Source organism: Gadus chalcogrammus, chromosome 7 (genome assembly GCF_026213295.1).
Source record: "Gadus chalcogrammus isolate NIFS_2021 chromosome 7, NIFS_Gcha_1.0, whole genome shotgun sequence".
NCBI lineage: Eukaryota > Metazoa > Chordata > Actinopteri > Gadiformes > Gadidae > Gadus > Gadus chalcogrammus.
Genome location: NC_079418.1, coordinates 8,416,201 through 8,435,510, shown reverse-complemented (window position 1 = coordinate 8,435,510; position 19,310 = coordinate 8,416,201). Strand labels below are relative to the sequence as shown.

The following is a 19,310-nucleotide window of genomic DNA, read 5'->3' as shown; positions in this document are numbered from 1 at the left end:
GTACTACTTATTCCTAATTGCGATGACGTCAAATTTAAAGTGCATAAGAGTATTAAAAAAATAAAAAATCGGAATGAAACAAACACAAAACATTTACCACTGTCTGAACTGAATTCATATCAGCTAACATTTTCATGCTAGATTTTCATTACTAGATTTTCATACTAACTTTTCATACTAGCTTTCCATACTAGCTTAACATACAAGCTTAAGATACTAGCTTTTCATTCTATCTTTTCATGCTAGCCTTTCATGCCAGGTTTTCCATTTGCGGCGCTCACTAGGGTTTAATACTAGCCTTGCACGCTAGCTTTTCATACTAGCTTTACATACTAGCTTTCCATGCTAGTTTTCCATGCTAGCTTTCCATACTAGCTTTACATGCGCGCTGCTCACCCGTGACGAAGGCCGAGTCGTAGTAGCTTATACTGGCTTTACATGCTAGTTTTTCACACTAGCTTTACATGCTCGGTGCTCACCCGTGACGAAGGCCGAGTGGTAATACCCGCAGGAGACCCATGCCACGGGCTGGCCCACGCTGACCTCCTGGGGGGTGGTGGCACCCCCCTCCTGCCCCAGGCCGATCTGCCCCTCGGTGTTGTCCCCCCACATGTACAGACGGCCACTCTCTAATTGGTCGATGTGGAAGGGGAGAGGGAATCAGTCAGTTGGGTTAAGATTATAAAAGTTTTCTTAAAGGGGAATTGGGATTTCAAATTTATTTTATTTATTATATTTAAATTAACTTTAACATTTATTAAACGTTTATTTTAATAAGGTTTAACTTTGAAAGGGCTGATATTATACCACCAGGTGTGAGTGTGATTAGCCGATACAAGCCGTTGTGGAAAAATCGCTTCTGACATCACAAATGGGTGTGTCCAGATAGACGGTAGATGTGTGACGGATAGATGAGTAACGTTGGCTACGTTCCACTGGGTAGGCTGGTAGACTGATCTATCCAGCACACATCTAGGGGGACACGCCCACCTGTGATGTCAGAAGAGGCGGATTTTCAAAATGGCTTGTAGCGGCTAATCACACCTGGTGCAGTAATAGGTCACCTTTAAAAGGGGAATTGTACCCCTAGCTTCAGCTCGAATTGGACAACTATGCGCTTTCAAAGAGTTTATTTTTTACTTTAAAGTTTTACTTTAAAAGGGGTCTTATTACACTACCAGCTGTGAGTGTGATAAGCCGTTACAAGCCGTTTGAAACTCTGTCTCTTCCTGTGTTTAGTGATATCACAAGGGGTCGTGTCCACCGAGATGTACGCTGGATAGATCAGTCTACCGGCTTACACAGTGGACCGTAGCAAACCTCGCTAATCTATCCATTTGCGATGTCACCAAAAGACAGGAAGAGGGGGAGTTTCAAACGCTTTCAAAAAAGTTTGTAACGGCTAATCACACTCACACCTGGTGTGATTTAATGCGTCTATGTTTCCATGGCGATCACTCTTTCAGAGACTCGTTTGCCTCGTGTTCAATGTTGAGAACACAAACGCACACACTACTCTCTACACCTATCCCTTTCTCGCCCATTCCCACTCTCTCTCACGCACAAACACACACACACACACACAGACACCCACTCTCTCTCTAACAATGTCTCTCTCACCGGTCAGCGCGGCCGAGGTATTCGAACCGGCAGCGAGCATTCTGATTGGCCGCTTGGAGCTGAAGAACTTGATTTGCTGAAAGGCCATTCGCTCGTCACAGTCACCGAGCCCCAGCTGGCCCTCGCTGTTCCCCCCCGTGGAGTACACCGCACCCTGGGCTGAGACACACACACACACACACACACACACACAAATACAGATACAAACACAGGCACACGCACACAAATACATGTGCAGGCACACACCAACATTAATGCACACCCGCACAAACACACATACGCACAAACACACACACACACGTACAGCAACATTCATGCTCACACTCATACCAACATTCATTCATACACACTCACACGTAAACGCACAAACACCAACATTCATGCACAAACGTACACGAACACATACAAAGACAGATAAACACAGGCACACACACACACACAAACACACATACAAACCATCATCATCATCATGCTCCATCATTAGAACAGTATGCATTACAATACGATAATTTACGCTTCTAGCTTAGACTTTTTACGATCGCTTTTCATTCCTTTTCTATTTTCAAACGTGTTAACTTAATAAAGCACAAACCTGTACAGATGATAGTGTGGTTTCTTCCGCAAGCCACAAGTCGTACTTTCTCAGACTTCAAGGCTGGAAAAAAATGTTTTTATATTATTAGACATGAATAAAAATCAATCAATGTCCGTTTTACTTTAACAGAAACAACAGCGAAAAGATATTTGTTTCTCCTTGTATGCCATGCAATGTGACAGCCAGTCTATAAAAAAAGCTAATGCAACTAATAGCATTATCTTGATTCTCTCTCTCTCTCTCTCTCTCTCTCTCTCTCTCTCTCTCTCTCTCCCCCCCTCTCTCTCTCTCTCTCTCTCTCTCTCTCTCTCTCTCTCTCTCCTCTCTCTCTCTCTCTCTCTCTCTCTCTCTCTCTCTCTCTCTCTCTCTCTCTCTCTCTCTCTCTCTCTCTCTCTCTCTCTCTCCTCTCTCTCTCTCTCTCTCTCTCTCTCTCTCTCTCTCTCTCTCTCTCTCTCTCTCTCTCTCTCTCTCTCTCTCCCCCCCCCCCCCCCCCTGTGTATAAACACCAGATTAAGGACCCTACAGATTGGGATTACTGCAGCAGCAAATCTGGAACTTTCCCACTCTGCAGAGAGCCGATGTTCCCCTGAATACCTCCCACTGTTGGTGAAGGAATAAAGGCTTGAGTTATGGTTCCACGTCAACGCAACACAAGGACCACGCAGATGCTTCGAGGCGGTCGTGAACGCGTTTTGGTTCTGTGTCGTCATTAAACACTGATTTAATGACGAGTTGAGTTTGTTTATTGATATTAACATTTGAATATATTCAAATATTTTTTAATAATATTTTTACCATTAAATACCTTCAGTAAGACCTATATGGCATAAAACTTAAGTTGTATATGTTTTGTCCTCCAGAAGGCAGTGTATCAGTCTTGACTGCAGTTTGCCGGGATGTAGACAGGTGGGCTCTCAAGTTGCTGGTTGTCCCGTGGTATGAGAGTTTGGTCCTACATATTATACATATTACTTATCCTTACCGGTTAAGGTAAGGATAAAGTGTAAATTTCGATCTCCTCCTCGGGGCTGTTGTCGGTGTTGACGCGGCCATTGTTTTGCTATAGAATACAAAATTGCGGCAAACCAGGACGCAACGCCACCTACAGGAGCCCAGATGACCGATAGCCTTGCTAATGAGCTCGCGATTCACAACTTTACCAGGCGTGAAAAAGCCTCGGAATCTGAATTGGAAATAACGTTCAAGCAAAGACATTTACAAAAAATAATGCCCATAACAGGTTTGAATGTTAAGGGCTGATTTATTTTTTGATATTCGAATTATATTCGAATAATGAAGTTCGGAGTCAAACCCCTAATGTGAAGTGTGTGTGTGATTGCAGTGACTTGGCTGGATTTACATGCAGCGTAAGGGTAATTGTAGTGGGTTAAGGAACCCAATTTATTAGGGCACCAATTTGGGGCGATCCGGGGTCCCTTTGCCTACGTTTGCTGTGATCCTGGGGCGATCTGGGGCACGCTGCCACCTGTGGACCGAGGGCGCAGAGCCGACAGTATTGTGCAACTGAAGCGGTGTCACAAAATGAATACCCCCAATCCAAGTGATCGATGACGATACAAACGTTACATTTTAAGCTTTTGCATGTTTCCACATTCGGTGTAACACCAGCTCGCTCTCCTTGCTTGACAGCAATCTAGCATCTAGGATCGATAGCTCTTCCTTGGGTCAGTTAACGCTGAATTTCATGAATACAAATGTGCAGCTGACTTTGGCATGTTGAATTTGACGGCGATGAAAATATTTAAGTTGAACTTTTCAACGTTGAATATTTGATTTTAAATTTTTTAACACAGAAAATGATTAATTGAAAATTTAAAGAGCTAAATTCAGGGGCAAAAAATCCAGATATGTTATTTCAATGCATAAATATTCAGTGCTTAGAATTCAGTGGCTTTTTATTTTCAAAATCCGATGGTACAGATTTACTTCCATACCCTTGCTGCCTCATTGCCTCGATGCAAGGTTACACTTTTTGGGAGGAGCACGTCAGGCCCTTGCGGTGGACGCAAGGAGGGTCCGCAAGGACGTAATGGCTCCGTAAACCCCCTTGCGTTGTGTTGGCGTGGAACCATAACTCAGCCTTAATGTTTAGAGTAAAGGATTTTTAGAATGGTGTAACGCTAAAATAGCCTGCAAAAGCAACATCAATAACGAAAAAAATATTAAACTTCGACGATCGATTAAGGTTTAACAGACAGAACAGTGAATGGCGGTGTTAGCTGAGTGTCGAGGTGACCCTGAGCAAGGCCCCTCACCCTAACTACTCCCCGACGGAAGGTTGCTAGTTCGATCCAAGGCTCCTTGTTGTAAGTTTTGATAAAAGCGTATGCTAAATGTAAATGAGAACAGAGGACACCATTTTCAGACCCACCTTTCACACAGGTGGGCTTGGTGACGCTGGATTTGGAGCCCAGACCCAGCTGGCCCCAATTGTTGCTCCCGAACACAAACAGCTTCCCATTCTCTGTTGGAACACGGACGGAGTAGGAGGAGTTAGAGCCAATGTATTGAACTTCATTTTTTATTAAACCTTTATTTAACCAGATAAAAGTCTCAAACAGGAGAGACATAGACAGAGACAGACAGAAAGAGAGACTTATATTTCCAACACAAACAGCTTCCCGTTCTCTGTTGAAACATGGCATATATAGAAGGTATTTAGAAACAATGAACTGTACTTATTTTTATATTTTTAGAAAACCTATATAAAATGTTCACCTCACTTCCTCCTACCTCTCGGCAAGAACACACACAAACACATCAGGTCAGAGATATTCCCATCATTTAAACAACATCTAAACGGTAACTAAACAGTATTAAAGATGATTTCACGTGTGTACCTGTAACTAATGCTGTGTGCTCGTCGCCGCATGCAATGTTTTGCGGGACGTCGTTCTTCAGCCAGAATTTACCCGGCATGTTGTCGGCGAACTTGCTCTTCCCAAACGTGAAGACCGCCCCTGATTCTGAAAAATATAAATGTATTTATTATCATTCAAATGTTTTGATTGTTTTAGAGCATACATACAATATGATACACATAATAAACATACAATACAGTAAAATAAAAGCACCACAAAAACACCAACACTGAATGAAAGAGAATAAACAATATTAAAACAACAACATAGAATGAGAGAGAGAGAGAGAGAGAGAGAGAGAGAGAGAGAGAGAGAGAGAGAGAGAGAGAGAGAGAGAGAGAGAGAGAGAGATATGAAAAAAAACATTTCTAATATTATATTCCAAAAATACTTTGTGCCATTATTTGGCAGAGTTTGGAAGGCAAAACTATTTGAGTAATAACAATGTTTTGAAATAGGAACAACAACATACATTCATAGACTTCTTTAAATACATTTAATTTCATTTAATTAATGAGAATACAGAAACGCAATATTGCAATAGGGTTTCTGATGACTGGAATGTTCATGAAATTATACCCCCCCCCCCCCACACACACACACACACACACACACACACACACACACACACACACACACACACACACACACACACACATATATTGCAAAACGGTATCGGATGGCTGCAATGCATGGAAAGCGATATCAAACGTTCACTGTTATGGTTTCAATGGTACAAGCTGCGCTTGCACGCAAAAAGGGACACCATTAAGTAACTGATGAACTTTGATCGATTCGAATACAAATAAAACCATAGTAAATTGTTAAGCTGGTGCCATTGATTACCGGGTATCTCATCTTCAGTGTCTCCGGCCATCCCTTCTGATTGTAATCGGCTTTGGAGGAGAGGGGCAGAGTGTGTGTTCGGGTGAGTCCGACACACACAACCCGGAAGTAAACAAACGTTCTCCTTGGCTACGGCACCCAGCATGTGACCAGACCACGTGAGCTCCGGGATAAAGCCTTAAGTCGTGTGTGTGTGTGTGTGTGTGTGTGTGTGTGTGTGTGTGTGTGTGTGTGTGTGTGTGTGTGTGTGTGTGTGTGTGTGTGTGTGTGTGTGTGTGTGTGTGTGTGTGTGTGTGTGTGTGTGTGTGTGTGTGTGTGTGCGTGCGTGCGCGTGTGTCTGGGGGGGGTTGGTGCTTGCGTGCGTGTGCGTGTGTGTGCGTGTGTGTGTGTGTGTGTGTGTGTGTGTGTGTGTGTGTGTGTGTGTGTGTGTGTGTGTGTGTGTGTGTGTGTGTGTGTGTGTGTGTGTGTGTGTGTGTGTGTTTGTGTGTGTAATTAGTATTTAAATCAATGATCTTTTCAAGAGCATTGTTACTAGCATTGCCATAGTCTTATTATTCGTTGTAGTTGTAACAACAATGATAATAGCACTGAATAAGTATATCATATATCATAAAATGTACGTAGTATATTGTAATGTGTAGTATATCATAAAAAGCATAATCTTACATTATTATTCATGATAATATTTATGATTGTGTTATTATTGTATTATTTCTTATACATGTATTTAGATTATGATCTTCACAATCTTCATAATTGAACCCATGACACGACTGGTTTTGGCTTGTGTAACACAAGGTATGTGATTGCACAAAGTGCAATTTATTTTTGTGAATTAAATATTTGAACGCAGACTAGATAATGTAATTAGAAAATAGGTTTATTGGGAAATAGGTTTAGAAATTGCTTTGATGTTTGTTTAAGTGGTATTTATAGGCTGTATACCGCTTATATATTTCTGTATTATTATCCTTTAATACTATCCTCTTTGCTTCTGTCCCCACTTCGGGAAAAATAAAGGATTATCTTATCTTATCTTGTCTAATATATTATTATAAAGGATGAGTCTTCGTTTTCCTGCGGAACCTTTGAACCAAACCACTTGACCCCCCGGGGACTTTAACTGGAGGACAACAACAGGAAACGTCCGGTCCACTGCCGTCTTCCGCCCTCCACTATCTCTCTCTCAGTGTTAACTAAATTAATGTTTGTGAATAAATGTTGAATTTAAATCCTTCTAAAATCACACAGGGACCGGGATCGATTTTTTTTAATGAAAAGAAGTCATCCGCCTTCTCCACCGCGTCGGAAACAAGTTAACAGCAAGTATTTAACCCCCCCCCCCCGTGTTCTTTGTTTAAGTCATTGAAGAAGAGATGAATGCCCTGTATGGAAGTAAATCTGTGCCATCGGGTTTTGAAAATAAAAACACATTGAATTATAAGCACTGAATATTTAACGACGCTGAAGTTGGCATCCGATTCGCAGCATCCGATTCGGCTTGAAAACCACTTAGAATCAGGCTTATTTTAATGCTTTTTAGGGGTCCAGACTGCATTGCATTTTCACAAATAGGTTAAAGGTTTCACAAATCTGAAACTATGTTTTACATAATGTATAGCCTCACTGTGATAATTTAGTCCAGATTTGAAGAGTCTAGGTGTAGTGGTTTTCAATCAGGAACGATTTAAAGTGGACCAGCTGCTGAATCGGATGCTGCGAATCGGATGCCAACTTCAGCGTCGTGAATATTTATGCATTGAAATAACCTATCTGAATTTTTTGCCTCTGAATTTAACTCTTTACATTTTCAATATATCATGTTCACCTTTTATTTTTCAATGTTAAAAAATTCAACGTTAAAAAATTCAACATTAAAATATTCAACTCAAATATTTTCAGCGTCCAAAAATTCAGTCCGCCAAAGTCACCATCAAAATTCAGTGTGCGAAATTCAGTGTTAACATCCGGGGACCCAAGAAAGAGCAATCGATCCTAGATGCTAGATTGCGGTCAAACGAGTGTGCGCGTCGTTGGATACCTGACTCTCTCACGCGGGAAGGCAAAACAGATTTAGCCATGTCCAATGGCAACAGCAGCAGTAATAGTGCTTCGGTGAGTACATTTTATATATATGCCATTCGTATGGGTTGTTTCTGTAAGATTCAGCAATGGACAATACTAACGGACACTTGTACATAAGAAGGACATCGAATTGAAAAATAGGGGTAGTTCGGAATTTTGGACATAGGGCCTGATTCCCAAGTTAGCCTTGGTGCAGTTGCGGGCCGTACTATTAGGCAAACCAGGCATTTGCCTGGAGCCCCGGGCCCCATAGAAGGTTTTTGGGGCCCCCAATTTTTTTTTTTTTTTTTTTTTTTTTTACCTTTATTTTTCCCGATAAAACATTAAGAACAGTTTCTTATTTACAATATTGATCTGGTCAAGAGGGCCCCAATGCATATATTTTGTCCCCATATTTATTATTTTTATAAAAATCTCTTCACAATAGTAGCATCGGGATGTCTAATTATTACTCATGTTTTGACGATCTTTCCGTGTGCACCCCCTTCAGTCTGCACTACATGGACTATTCCATGTTACGCGCATCACGCTCATCATGCGTATGCGGAAATTATGTCAAATTCAAAACAGTAAGCGGTAAGAGAGAGAGAGAGAGAAATCGAGTGAGACATAAATCGAGTGAAACATGAAGCAATCGTACGAAAGCGGGTCACATAAAAAGAAAGACCAAAGGCAGGACTTTCTTTCAAAGCTGCCAAAGCTATCCAGCTGTTTTACAGCCACCGCAGTGGCAGCGGGACCGTCGGCGGATCAAGAGCAGCCGTCAACGTCGTTTGCTGTCACGTTACTGCTCCTTTCATTCCAAGTGGCTCTGGCTCAGCCAGCAGCGATGCTAATGACGTGTGTCAACAAACTGACGGAGATGATGCACAACTGGTAGTGAATATTTCTCACTCTCCTTCTTCCACTTTGGTTATTGAAATTTATGACAATAACGATAACAATGACTGCGAGACACATATTCCTGTGGATGACCCAGCACTCTGGCCCAAGCTGCTGTGTCTTGGGCAGGTGCACACATATTCTTGTGGATGACCCAGCACTCTGGCCCAAGGGCCGCAGATTCACAAAAGCAAACTATTACATAGTAATGAAAAATGGTGAGAGGGTGAACAGGTCTTGGTTAGTCTACAGTGAAAGTGCAGACCGTGTTTTTTGCTTTTGTTGTTGCCTTTCTGGAAGACAAAAACAACTGAGTGAGGAAGGATTTAAAGACTAGAATAACCTTGCAATGCATCTAATCAACCATGAAAGGTCTGAAGAGCACAGGAAATATAGTGATAGCTGGACGCAGCTATCAGTGGGTTTCCAGTAGTGCTTTCCAGTAGCTCACAGCAGATAGCTGCTGTGAGCTACTGGAAACCCTCAGGTAAATGAGGACTTATGGTTAACAGTCAGTGTAATGTGTCAACATAACTAATCTTATTGTTTTGTATGTTATTCTCAATTTGTAAATAGATAATTAACATTTGCATGAAAGAAGGATAGTGACTTTTGTTCATCCCTTGTATGGAATATCTCATTATGCGATATAAGGTACTGAGACCGGTAGATGCAGGGGCCCCCAAATGACTGTTCGCCTGGAGCCCCCAAAGGGCTAAGTTCGCCACTGCCTTGGTGTTCTTTATCATTGGAGACTAGGCTAGCTAGGCTAGCCACAAGTCAACAGGCATATTTTGATGCTGGTTTATACCGTCTTTATTGAAGACTTCAGGGGTACAGTTCTAACAGTCAGGTTTATAATATGTAGCGCCACTAGGTGGCGCCTCCCTCTTCTTCACGTACAGTGAAGAAGTGCGTGCTCTTTCGCTCGGCTAGAATAAACAGCTGTATACGATCGAAGTCTCCCTTTTTAATATGAGTTATTTAGTTACTGATTTGTTGTAGGCAGGAATCCCGGACTTTCCACCTGTGTGTTAAATATAGTGCCGTGGAGACCTGGCGTGGTATGGTCAAAAGCTTATAGTATACTAAAAGTACCGTGAGGAGAATCTCGCATGTTGTCTCCTTCATGCTAACCCTGACCTACTGTACCATCGCACGTTACACAGTATGTGGATAGACCAATTGGCTCTATCAAATAATGCTCCCACTGCAGAATCAAGTTATTTTACACCACTACTCACCCCATGTACATTGTTTTATAACGTATATATTGAAGATTTCAGGGGTGCAGTATGTGCAATGTATGTAATGTAAAAAAAATTGCACTTCAAGAAAAAACATAAATAATCAATTAAACTAAATAAATAACATCAACTACAAAAGTGTAGCAAGTATTGTTAAAACTTGTACATATTTGTGAATGGGATTTTGCATGGGTTTATATATGCAATAGCTAATAATTATTCAAAATATCCAATAATACAAACATTTTATTTTGAGTTACGTTATTTCAATGCATAGATATTCAGTGCTTAGAATTCAATGGGTTTTTATTTTCAAAATCCGATGGCACAGATTTACTTCCATAAGTGATGCACAACACTGCTTAGAGGGCTCAAAATTAACACTCGCCAAACTGGGTAAAGTAGTCTTAAATTATTGAGTCCACCCGCCACTTTGGCTGGACACATCTTGTCCTTCAGCTGCAGAGAGCTGAGAGCAGTCAACAGTAGCCTATATAGACACATTTTGAAATAAGCCATGGAAGAACTACTCCAAAAACATTCACAACAATCTATTTAATTTATCCTAGATTGTAGAAATATGTATACTAATTAATTGAATAGGCTGTGTTCAATGTATAAAGTTTGGTTTTAATTAAAAGGAAATGTTCTAAAAATGTTTATCATTATTATGATAATTATGTGTATAGATAAACAATATACAGATATAGATATTAATATTATTGTTCTATGGGCCAATGGACCAAGATGACATGCTCAAAGGTAATTAGAGTGAAATGCAAGGGTTATGGTTATGCAATATCACACTGTGATACAAATTTTATTTTTATGCTACTGAATTTTTGTGCTTGCTGGCACCAGTGCTACCACTTAAAAAAAAAAAAAGCGAAAAGCCCTGGATATGCATTTATAGTTCTTCCTTAATGTATTTACTGTTTTTATATTCTTGCTTTTAACAGGATGAGTTGGATGACACTGCACAGGCCTGGAACACACACACCATCAGGCCATCGAAAAACCTTAACGTCCCCAGCGGTCGGCCGAACGTGATGTTTGCATTACCTGAACTCTATGGGACAAGAGACTTCCTTTCCCCAATTGAAGATTATGATTTTCAACTGTGCAAAAATGAATGTATCTTTCGCCAGACCAAACCGTGTGATCCAGATCTATATGAACTATGCAACATCTTTATGGCTGAGTCCAATCTCACTCTAGCAACAGATTCATATCAGGCAGTGAATTTGTACATGCACCTCAGAGAGGCCATCAGGGCATGTGTGTAGGTCAGGCGTATTTAGTTGTGTCTTGTGTTGAGCTTCGAAGTGGCAGGATTTTTTGGTCACATAAGTAATTCACCTTGCTGTCCTTTTCCTTTATAAGTTTCCTTTAAAGTCATAGCTCAACATCTCTAGCTTTTGGCAAATGTTATATTCCTTTAAACGATAGTTTATAAACACAGAAATTAGGGGGGGCTTTATAGACAAAGCCTGTAAAAACTAAATCAAATGTGTATCAATTTCAGAACTTTACTTTAACAAATGTATCACTTTTTTGTTAGAATTGTATTTAACAAAAAAGGTAACTGGCTTCAGTAACTAAATGTGAATACTTTCTTTCATGATAGAATATCATTGGATTTCAAATGATGGGACCAAAAAAATGTATGTATCTATCGAACTCTGAACTTCTGATGGCCAATCAGTACAAATATTGACATGTTACCGACAGAAAAGCATTTTGAAATTATCTGCATTTACAACCTGTCGTTTCAAATACTGAGAGAGGGGTTAAAAAACGACAACACACGCTATTCATGTTTTTGTTGAGAATGGAAGATTTTTTATTACTGTAACTATATTGCTATCCTGTATGTGGAACTCTGAATAAACAAAAAATTGCCAAACAAGTTTAGTGCTGTTTCCTGATTTTTTTTCTCCATATTTTTCACTGGCCACATTAGCTAGATGAAAAACTTAATGAATTAATGATTGTACTTGTTCAAGAACAATTGACTTAATTATTCTTGTAATCAAACTAGTATTACTTTTCATACCATGACAAGTTCCTGCAGACTTCTTAATGTCACATAAATGTTGCTAAGGTGTCAAGACAGCTGATTGTATACAGCAGGGGGTGCGGTCGTCCTGCCGGTTCAAGTAGGATGACCTGAAACCTGTATAAAATCAGCTGTCTTGACACCACAGCAACATCATGTGACATTTAGAAGAAGACTGCAGGAACATTTACAATCAAAACATGTCAGGGTATGAAAAGTAATACTAGTTGTATTATTATGTACACTATCTATTATTATCTACACTGGAGTTAGTTTCGTCGTCTGAGACGTCTCGCCCTTCGTGACACTCCTCTGAGATCGAGCTCTTTCAACAACAACCGCACATCCTCTTTCCTCACACGCAGTCGATGCTCCCTGCATTTAGCGTACATCCATCGGTACCCGTGAAGCTGTCCAGAGTACTGCAGTTGGTCGCTAATAAAATCCACCAGGACCCACAGGTCAGAGTACGCCTTGCGGCGAGAGTGTCCCCTATCTCGCAGTATCCTCTTCAGATGTCTCTCACTTATGTGGAAGGCGTGCCTACTGGCAAGTATTGATTTGATGTCCGAATATTTGAGGCCAAGCTCAGAATAAACATTGATAAATCCCCCAAACTCCATCGTTGTGGTGGTTAGTTTTTTCCTCTGACCCGAATGACGCGACCACTCGTTTGACCGCGATCTAGCATCTAGGATCGATTGCTCTTTCTTGGGTCCCCGGATGTTAACACTGAATTTCGTACATTGAATTTTGATAGTGACTTTGGCGGACTGAATTTTTGGACGCTGAAAATATTTGAGTTGAATTTTTTAACGTTGAATTTTTTAACATTGAAAAATGAAGGTGAATATGATATATTGAAAATGTAAAGAGTTAAATTCAGAGGCAAAAAATTCAGGTAGGTTATTTCAATGCATAAATATTCAGTGCTTATAATTCAATGTGTTTTTATTATCAAAACCCGATGGCACAGATTTACTTCCATAGCCCTGAATGTAAAATGTAAGCGAAGAAAGAGACTGCTGCACTCCTATTGGTCAGGTGTGCAGCCTCCCCCAGCCCCAGTGTCCAATCAGACTAAGACCAGGTTAGGCTGCCGAGACCAGACATCCTTTACATTTAGAGAGAGGAGAGAGAGAGAGAGAGAGAGAGAGAGAGAAGGATACAGAGGAGAAGAGGGTGTGAGAGAAGGAGAGAGAGAGAGAGAGAGAGAGAGAGAGAGAGAGAGAGAGAGAGAGAGAGAGAGAGAGAGAGAGAGAGAGAGAGAGAGAGAGAGAGAGAGAGAGAGAGAGAGAGAGAGAGATGGATGGATACAGAGGAGAAGAGGGTGTGAGAGAAGGAGAGAGAGAGAGAGAGAGAGAGAGAGAGAGAGAGAGAGAGAGAGAGAGAGAGAGAGAGAGAGAGAGAGAGAGAGAGAGAGAGAGAGATGGATGGATACAGAGAGAGGGTGTGAGGAGAAGAGGGTGAGACAATGTGTGTGAGAGAGAGAGAGAGATGGATGGATACAGAGGAGAAGAGGGTGAGAGAGAAGGAGAGGGTGAGAGAGAGATGGATACAGAGGAGAAGAGGGTGTGAGAGAAGGAGAGAGGGTGAAACAATGAGAGAGAGAGAGAGAGAGAGAGAGAGAGAGAGAGAGAGAGAGAGAGAGAGAGAGAGAGAGAGAGAGAGATGGATACAGAGAGGGGGAGTGAGGAGAAGAGGGTGAGAGAGGTTGAGACAATGTGTGTGAGAGAGAGAGAGAGATGGATGGATACAGAGGAGAAGAGGGTGAGAGAGAAGGAGCGAGGGTGAGACAATGAGAGAGAGAGAGAGAGAGAGAGAGAGAGAGAGAGAGAGAGAGAGAGAGAGAGAGAGAGAGGGGGGGAGAAGAGGGTAAGAGAGAAGGAGAGAGGGGGAGATAATGAGACAATGAGAGAGAGAGAGCGAAAGAGATGGAAACAGAGAGGGGGAGTGAGGAGAAGAGGGTGAGAGAGAGGGTGAGACAATGAGAGAGAGAGAGAGAGAGAGAGAGAGAGAGAGAGAGAGAGAGAGAGAGAGAGAGAGATGAAAATAATCTAAAGAGAATTAAGGCTCATACACTAGTAGAGCCTTAGTGGAATTAGAATCCACTAAGCCTGATACATATTTGTACATTATTTTTGATTTGAACATTTTCTATTTGAACATTCTGTGCAGATTTTTAAGGGTAAATTTCAAAGTTTCTCAGTTAGACAGTGTTTTATTGGAGAGAGATGCTGAAGAAACGCATCATGCCTCAAGTTGTATAAAGTTGTATCTATTCCTGTTTCAAACTCAAAATAATCGTTTTAATAATCATCATTTCAATATTGACCAAAATAATCGTGAGCATGATTTTTTTCTTAATCAAGCAGCCTTAGTTCAAGCCCCGCCCAAATGGAGGACCGCGGCCTAACCGCAGGCGAGGCATTGTCCCGGCAACCGTGGCTCCCTGTCTGCATCGGCAAGGACCAGCTCCTCGCCAAGGCCTGGTTCGGGGACCTGGCCTACCACATCCTGCTGACGGACACGCGCGCCGTCTGGGCGGAGAGCATGGACTCTGCCGCCATCCAGAGGCGAGCCCAGGTAGGGCTTAAATTCATGGTGACGCGTAAAAGTAGTGCTTTGTGTAGCGTCTTTTCCTAGCTATATCTGTTGGAATGGGAATGGCTTAATTTAGTGATGGGTTAACCTTGTGATTGTTAGTGCTTGGCCCTTGTTTCTATGAACATCCTTACTGTACCTACAGATGTGTTATTTTTCTCTTTCTTCTGACAAATGTAGGGTTATGGGCTGTACTCTGTACTACTCAGTTGTAGTCACAGTTGTGTTAGATACAATACTAATAATTTAGTAATACACTTTCCTAATTTTATAAAAAGTATGATTACTCTGAACCCCCCCCCCCCGCCACCCAGGAGCTGAACAAACGTCTGCGGGCCCCTGTAGAGGCCTTCTACTCCCACCTGAGGGACGTTGCCCTGCCCTGCCTGTCCGGGCCATTGGGGGAGGGCGAGGTACCGGCGGGGGGCGGGGCCCCGGAGGAGGGCGGAGCCACGGTGACCCTGACCCGTCCCGGGTCGGGGACGGGGGCCGGCGGGGGGGTCTGCGTGAGGCTGAAGAGCGAGCTGGCTGGGCTGCCCTTCCACTGGGAGTTCCGCCTGGCCTCTCCCCCCGCCGACACGGTCAGAGAAACCACGTCCGAAGTCCACAACCAAATCTAACGTTTGTTGTGTTTTCTGTCGGAATTATCGCACGTTTTCTTTCTGTGATTTGTGTTGGTGGGTGGGTGAGGGAAATAGAGAACAGAGAGAGACAGACAATAGAGAGAGAGAGAGAGAGAGACTAGATAGAAAGACAAGAGAGACGGGGACCAGAGAGAGGGAGATCAGAGAAAGACAGAGGTCAGAGAAAGAGAGACCAGAGAGAATTAGAGATCAGAGAGAGAGAGACCATAAAAAGAGAGGTCAGAGAGAGAGAGAGAGAGACACGAGAGAGTTACCAAAATGTGGACACTTTGCCCTCTGTAGTCCTAGTATTAATATGTACTTTAATCTCCTAGAACAAAACAAACCCTCTTTTCAGTGAATTACGGTAACCCTACATACAGTTGACGCGTGATTATCGCAATGTACTATAATGTTCGACCTAGTACAACAAAATTCCTCTGAGCTTTTCCGTGCATTACGGTAACCGAAAAACCATCCCGCTTTCAGTGCATTACTGTAACCGAGAAAACAGTTGGCGCGTGATTACCGTTAGGTACTATAATCTACTCGTGCAACAAAATTTCTCTGAGCTCTTCAGATCCATTACGGTAACCCCCCATCCACTTGATGCGTGGTTACCATAATGTAGTACTATAATCGAGTCGTACAACAAAATTCCTCTGAGCTTTTCAGTGCATTACTATGGAAGCATATATGTAGCAAAATTCAAATGGCAATGCAATTTGGAATTACATTATGCATTTTACAATTCATTATGCAATTTTATAATGTAATTTGTAAATACGTTATTCAAAGTGTATTTTAACATGCAAAGTGACAATGCAATCCTCAATTAAATTTGCAAAAGTTATAACAATACAAATAGAATAACATTTTGTCAAATTCTTTGAGTTCCTTTATACAAATTGGAAAGCTATAGCGTCCCCGTGATTGCAATCCACTTCGCCACGCTCCGTGTGTTGCGATATTCAAATTACATTTCAATCCGCAAAACGAACGCTTTGCAAAAGATTTGGCAAAACGGAATCCAAAGAGGAATCCAAAGAGGAATACAAATAGGAATCCAAAGAGGAATACAAATAGGAATCCAAAGAGGAATACAAATAGGAATCCAAAAAGTCAATATGCAAAGTGACAAACGTATCAGCCAATCAGCGTCTGGGCGGCAACTATACGTCACTTGCTCGTAATTTCCTTGTTCCCTTCTAGTTCGTAGCCTATGGTCCACATTGGTCAACAATGGAGATTATTGATACGCTCCGAAGTTTGGCCGATGATGTGGAGAACAATCGTGTTGAAGACACAGATGCAGTAGAAAGAGTGCGTGTTCTGGGAGATAGGATAGACGACTTATCCTCACTGGTACGTTTTGACGCCAGTGTGGTATACACAAAGATTTCCCAAGTGCTACAGGCACTGGGTGCAAAACATAGGGTCGGGAGACCCACCGTCTCCACCCACTCCTCACCTACAAAGCTCTCCACAACCTAGCCCCCAGTTACCTCTGCGACCTCCTCCAAGAATACACTCCCTCCCGCTCCCTCCGCTCAACCTCTGCTGGACTACTATGTATCCCCACATCACGACTCATTACGAATGGGTGCCCGGTCATTCAGCTGTTCAGCACCCAGGCTCTGGAACTCCCTCCCCCCACACATAAAACAGTCATACACCATTACAACCTTCAAGTCACAACTCACCTGTTCAAACTCGCACACAACGTCTAACTGATCACTGTCTTGATTGTTTGCTTGTTTTGTCTTGTTTTTGTTTTATTTATTTATTTATTATTATTATTTTTCCACAATGTGTTGTTTTAAACTATTTATGATAACTTTATGCTCTGTAAGGTGACCTTGGGTGTCTTGAAAGGCGCCCTTTAAATTAAATGTATTATTATTATTATTATTACCGTGGAGATACCCTTGGAGACAATAGAAAGTGACGTCCAGACGCTGATTGGCTGATACGTTTGCCACTTTGCATATTGACTTTTTGGATTCCTATTTGTATTCCTCTTTGGATTCCTATTTGGATTCCGTTTTGGATTCCTATTTGTATTCCTCTTTGGATTCCGTTTTGGATTCCGTTTTGGATTCCGTTTTGCGGATTGAAATGTCATTTGAATATCGCAACACACGCAGCGTGGCGAAGTGGATTGCAATCACGGGGAGGCTATAGCTTTTCAATTTGAATAAAGGAACTCAAAAGAATTTGACAAAATGTTATTGTATTTTTATTGTTATAACTTTTGCAAATGTAATTGAGGATTGCATTGTCACTTTGCATATTAAAATACACTTTGAATAACGTATTTACAAATTACATTATGAAATTGCATAATGCATTGTCAATTGCATAACGTAATTACTTATTGAATTGCAAATTGCAAATTGCATTGCCATTTGAATTTTGCTACATATATGCTTCCATACATTACGGTAACCATGCATCCAGTTGACGCTGGGTTTCCCTTGCGGTTTCAGGTGTGTAGTGAGCTGGTACGCCCTCTGCTGGTGATGAGCCGGCTGCTGCAGACCCAGGTGGACCAGCTGGGGGCGCTGTTGGCCCGCAAGGACGCCCAGATCCAGGACTACAGGGAGACAGGGGCCACTCTCAGCAGAGGTACGCACGCACACATACGCACGCGTGCACGCGCGCACGTGTGTCTGTACAGATACGCACACACACACACACACACACACACACACACACACACACATATACACATACTTACGTACATAAGCACACACACACACACACGCGCGCGCACACTTATACACACTTATATATAGAGATAGAGAGATGGAGATGGATAGATACAGATACATATATATATATAGTTAGATAGATATAGAGAAGGCTCGCTACACGCTAAGGCTGCAACTAACAATTATTTTAATAATCGATTAATCTGTCAATTATTTTTTTGATGAATCGGATAATAAAGGAAATATTAGTGATAGTCACATCTCAATTCAAAAACAGAACATTTCTTCAAATTCAAAGTGCAGACTGAAGTGTAAAAACAACAGGTTATTGCTCCAACGTCCCTGAGCTATTAAAAGTCATATTAAATGATAAAAAAAATATAAAAAATATTAAACATTAAAACGTAACTGGAAATTCCAGTTATCGTTTAATATTCTTTTTAGGGTCTCCGACCGGCTCTCCATTGATGGAGAGGGATCTCTGTGTCTACGTACAGCACTTTCTGGAGGATTATTAATCCACCTTAACCCTGCCGTCGAGCCCCCTTCCTCATCCCGGATGACTCCGACGTGTTTTCTTTTCAGATGCTGCATCATCACCGTGGTGCTTCCGTGCCGCGCCATTTCGCTATTGCAACTAACACACTTTTTAGCTTTATGCATTGTAAAGTGCTCCAACACTTTGAAGATTTCGGTCGAACCGTTTTCTCGTCCTCTACCATGTTTCATGTCCAAATTGCAAGCTTGGGTCGCTCGCATTATATAGTGTGCAGAAGGCTCTCTGTGGGCGGGGATAAAGCATGGACCTGTCAGCGTCGGCCTCTGTAAACAGTTCCGCGCCTACAAGTGCCTGAATATCAGAACACGAATGGCGACAGGAAGATTAAAAACTAAAATCCGGAAAAAATATAAATAAAGGGACATGCGCCAAAGTAAAAGGGTTTTAAACTTAAATGCTTTAGAGCTGAACTACTTGAATTGTTTTTCTGTAGCTATGGCGTGACATAGATGTTACTAAATGTGTAGAACTGTGCTTCATAGATGAGCAACGTTTACTTCAGTCCACTGGGTAGGCTGGTAGACTGATCTATCCAGCACACATCTAGGTGGACACCCCCACTAGTGATGTCATATGGGGCAGATTTTCAAAATG

General features: G+C 41.8%; 2 protein-coding genes across 5 annotated transcripts in view; one reads left to right on the top strand and one right to left on the bottom strand.

Annotated features, from left to right (window-relative positions):
* LOC130385945 (X-linked retinitis pigmentosa GTPase regulator-like) overlaps positions 1 to 6,035 on the bottom strand; it is a 23,397-nt gene extending 17,362 nt beyond the window's left edge. The window contains exons 1-6 of the mRNA XM_056594731.1: positions 5,944 to 6,035; positions 5,077 to 5,202; positions 4,608 to 4,700; positions 2,213 to 2,275; positions 1,621 to 1,779; positions 480 to 629 (exon numbers count right to left, since the gene is read on the bottom strand). Of these exons, the coding sequence (XP_056450706.1) occupies positions 480 to 629; positions 1,621 to 1,779; positions 2,213 to 2,275; positions 4,608 to 4,700; positions 5,077 to 5,202; positions 5,944 to 5,974 (622 nt within the window). The 5' untranslated portion in view covers positions 5,975 to 6,035. The remainder of the gene's footprint in view (positions 1 to 479; positions 630 to 1,620; positions 1,780 to 2,212; positions 2,276 to 4,607; positions 4,701 to 5,076; positions 5,203 to 5,943) is intronic.
* Positions 6,036 to 7,044: 1,009 nt separating this feature from the next.
* Positions 7,045 to 19,310, top strand: part of nhej1 (nonhomologous end-joining factor 1) — a 30,409-nt gene continuing 18,143 nt past the window's right edge. Inside the window, exons 1-4 of one of the 4 annotated variants that reach the window (XM_056594695.1) lie at positions 7,045 to 7,265; positions 14,592 to 14,802; positions 15,135 to 15,401; positions 17,933 to 18,071. In XM_056594695.1, the coding sequence (XP_056450670.1) occupies positions 14,614 to 14,802; positions 15,135 to 15,401; positions 17,933 to 18,071 (595 nt within the window). In that variant the 5' untranslated portion in view covers positions 7,045 to 7,265; positions 14,592 to 14,613. Of the gene's footprint in view, positions 7,270 to 14,588; positions 14,803 to 15,134; positions 15,402 to 17,932; positions 18,072 to 19,310 lie in introns of all 4 variants that reach the window. The other 3 variants (XM_056594694.1, XM_056594693.1, XM_056594692.1) reach the window with 3 other exon arrangements.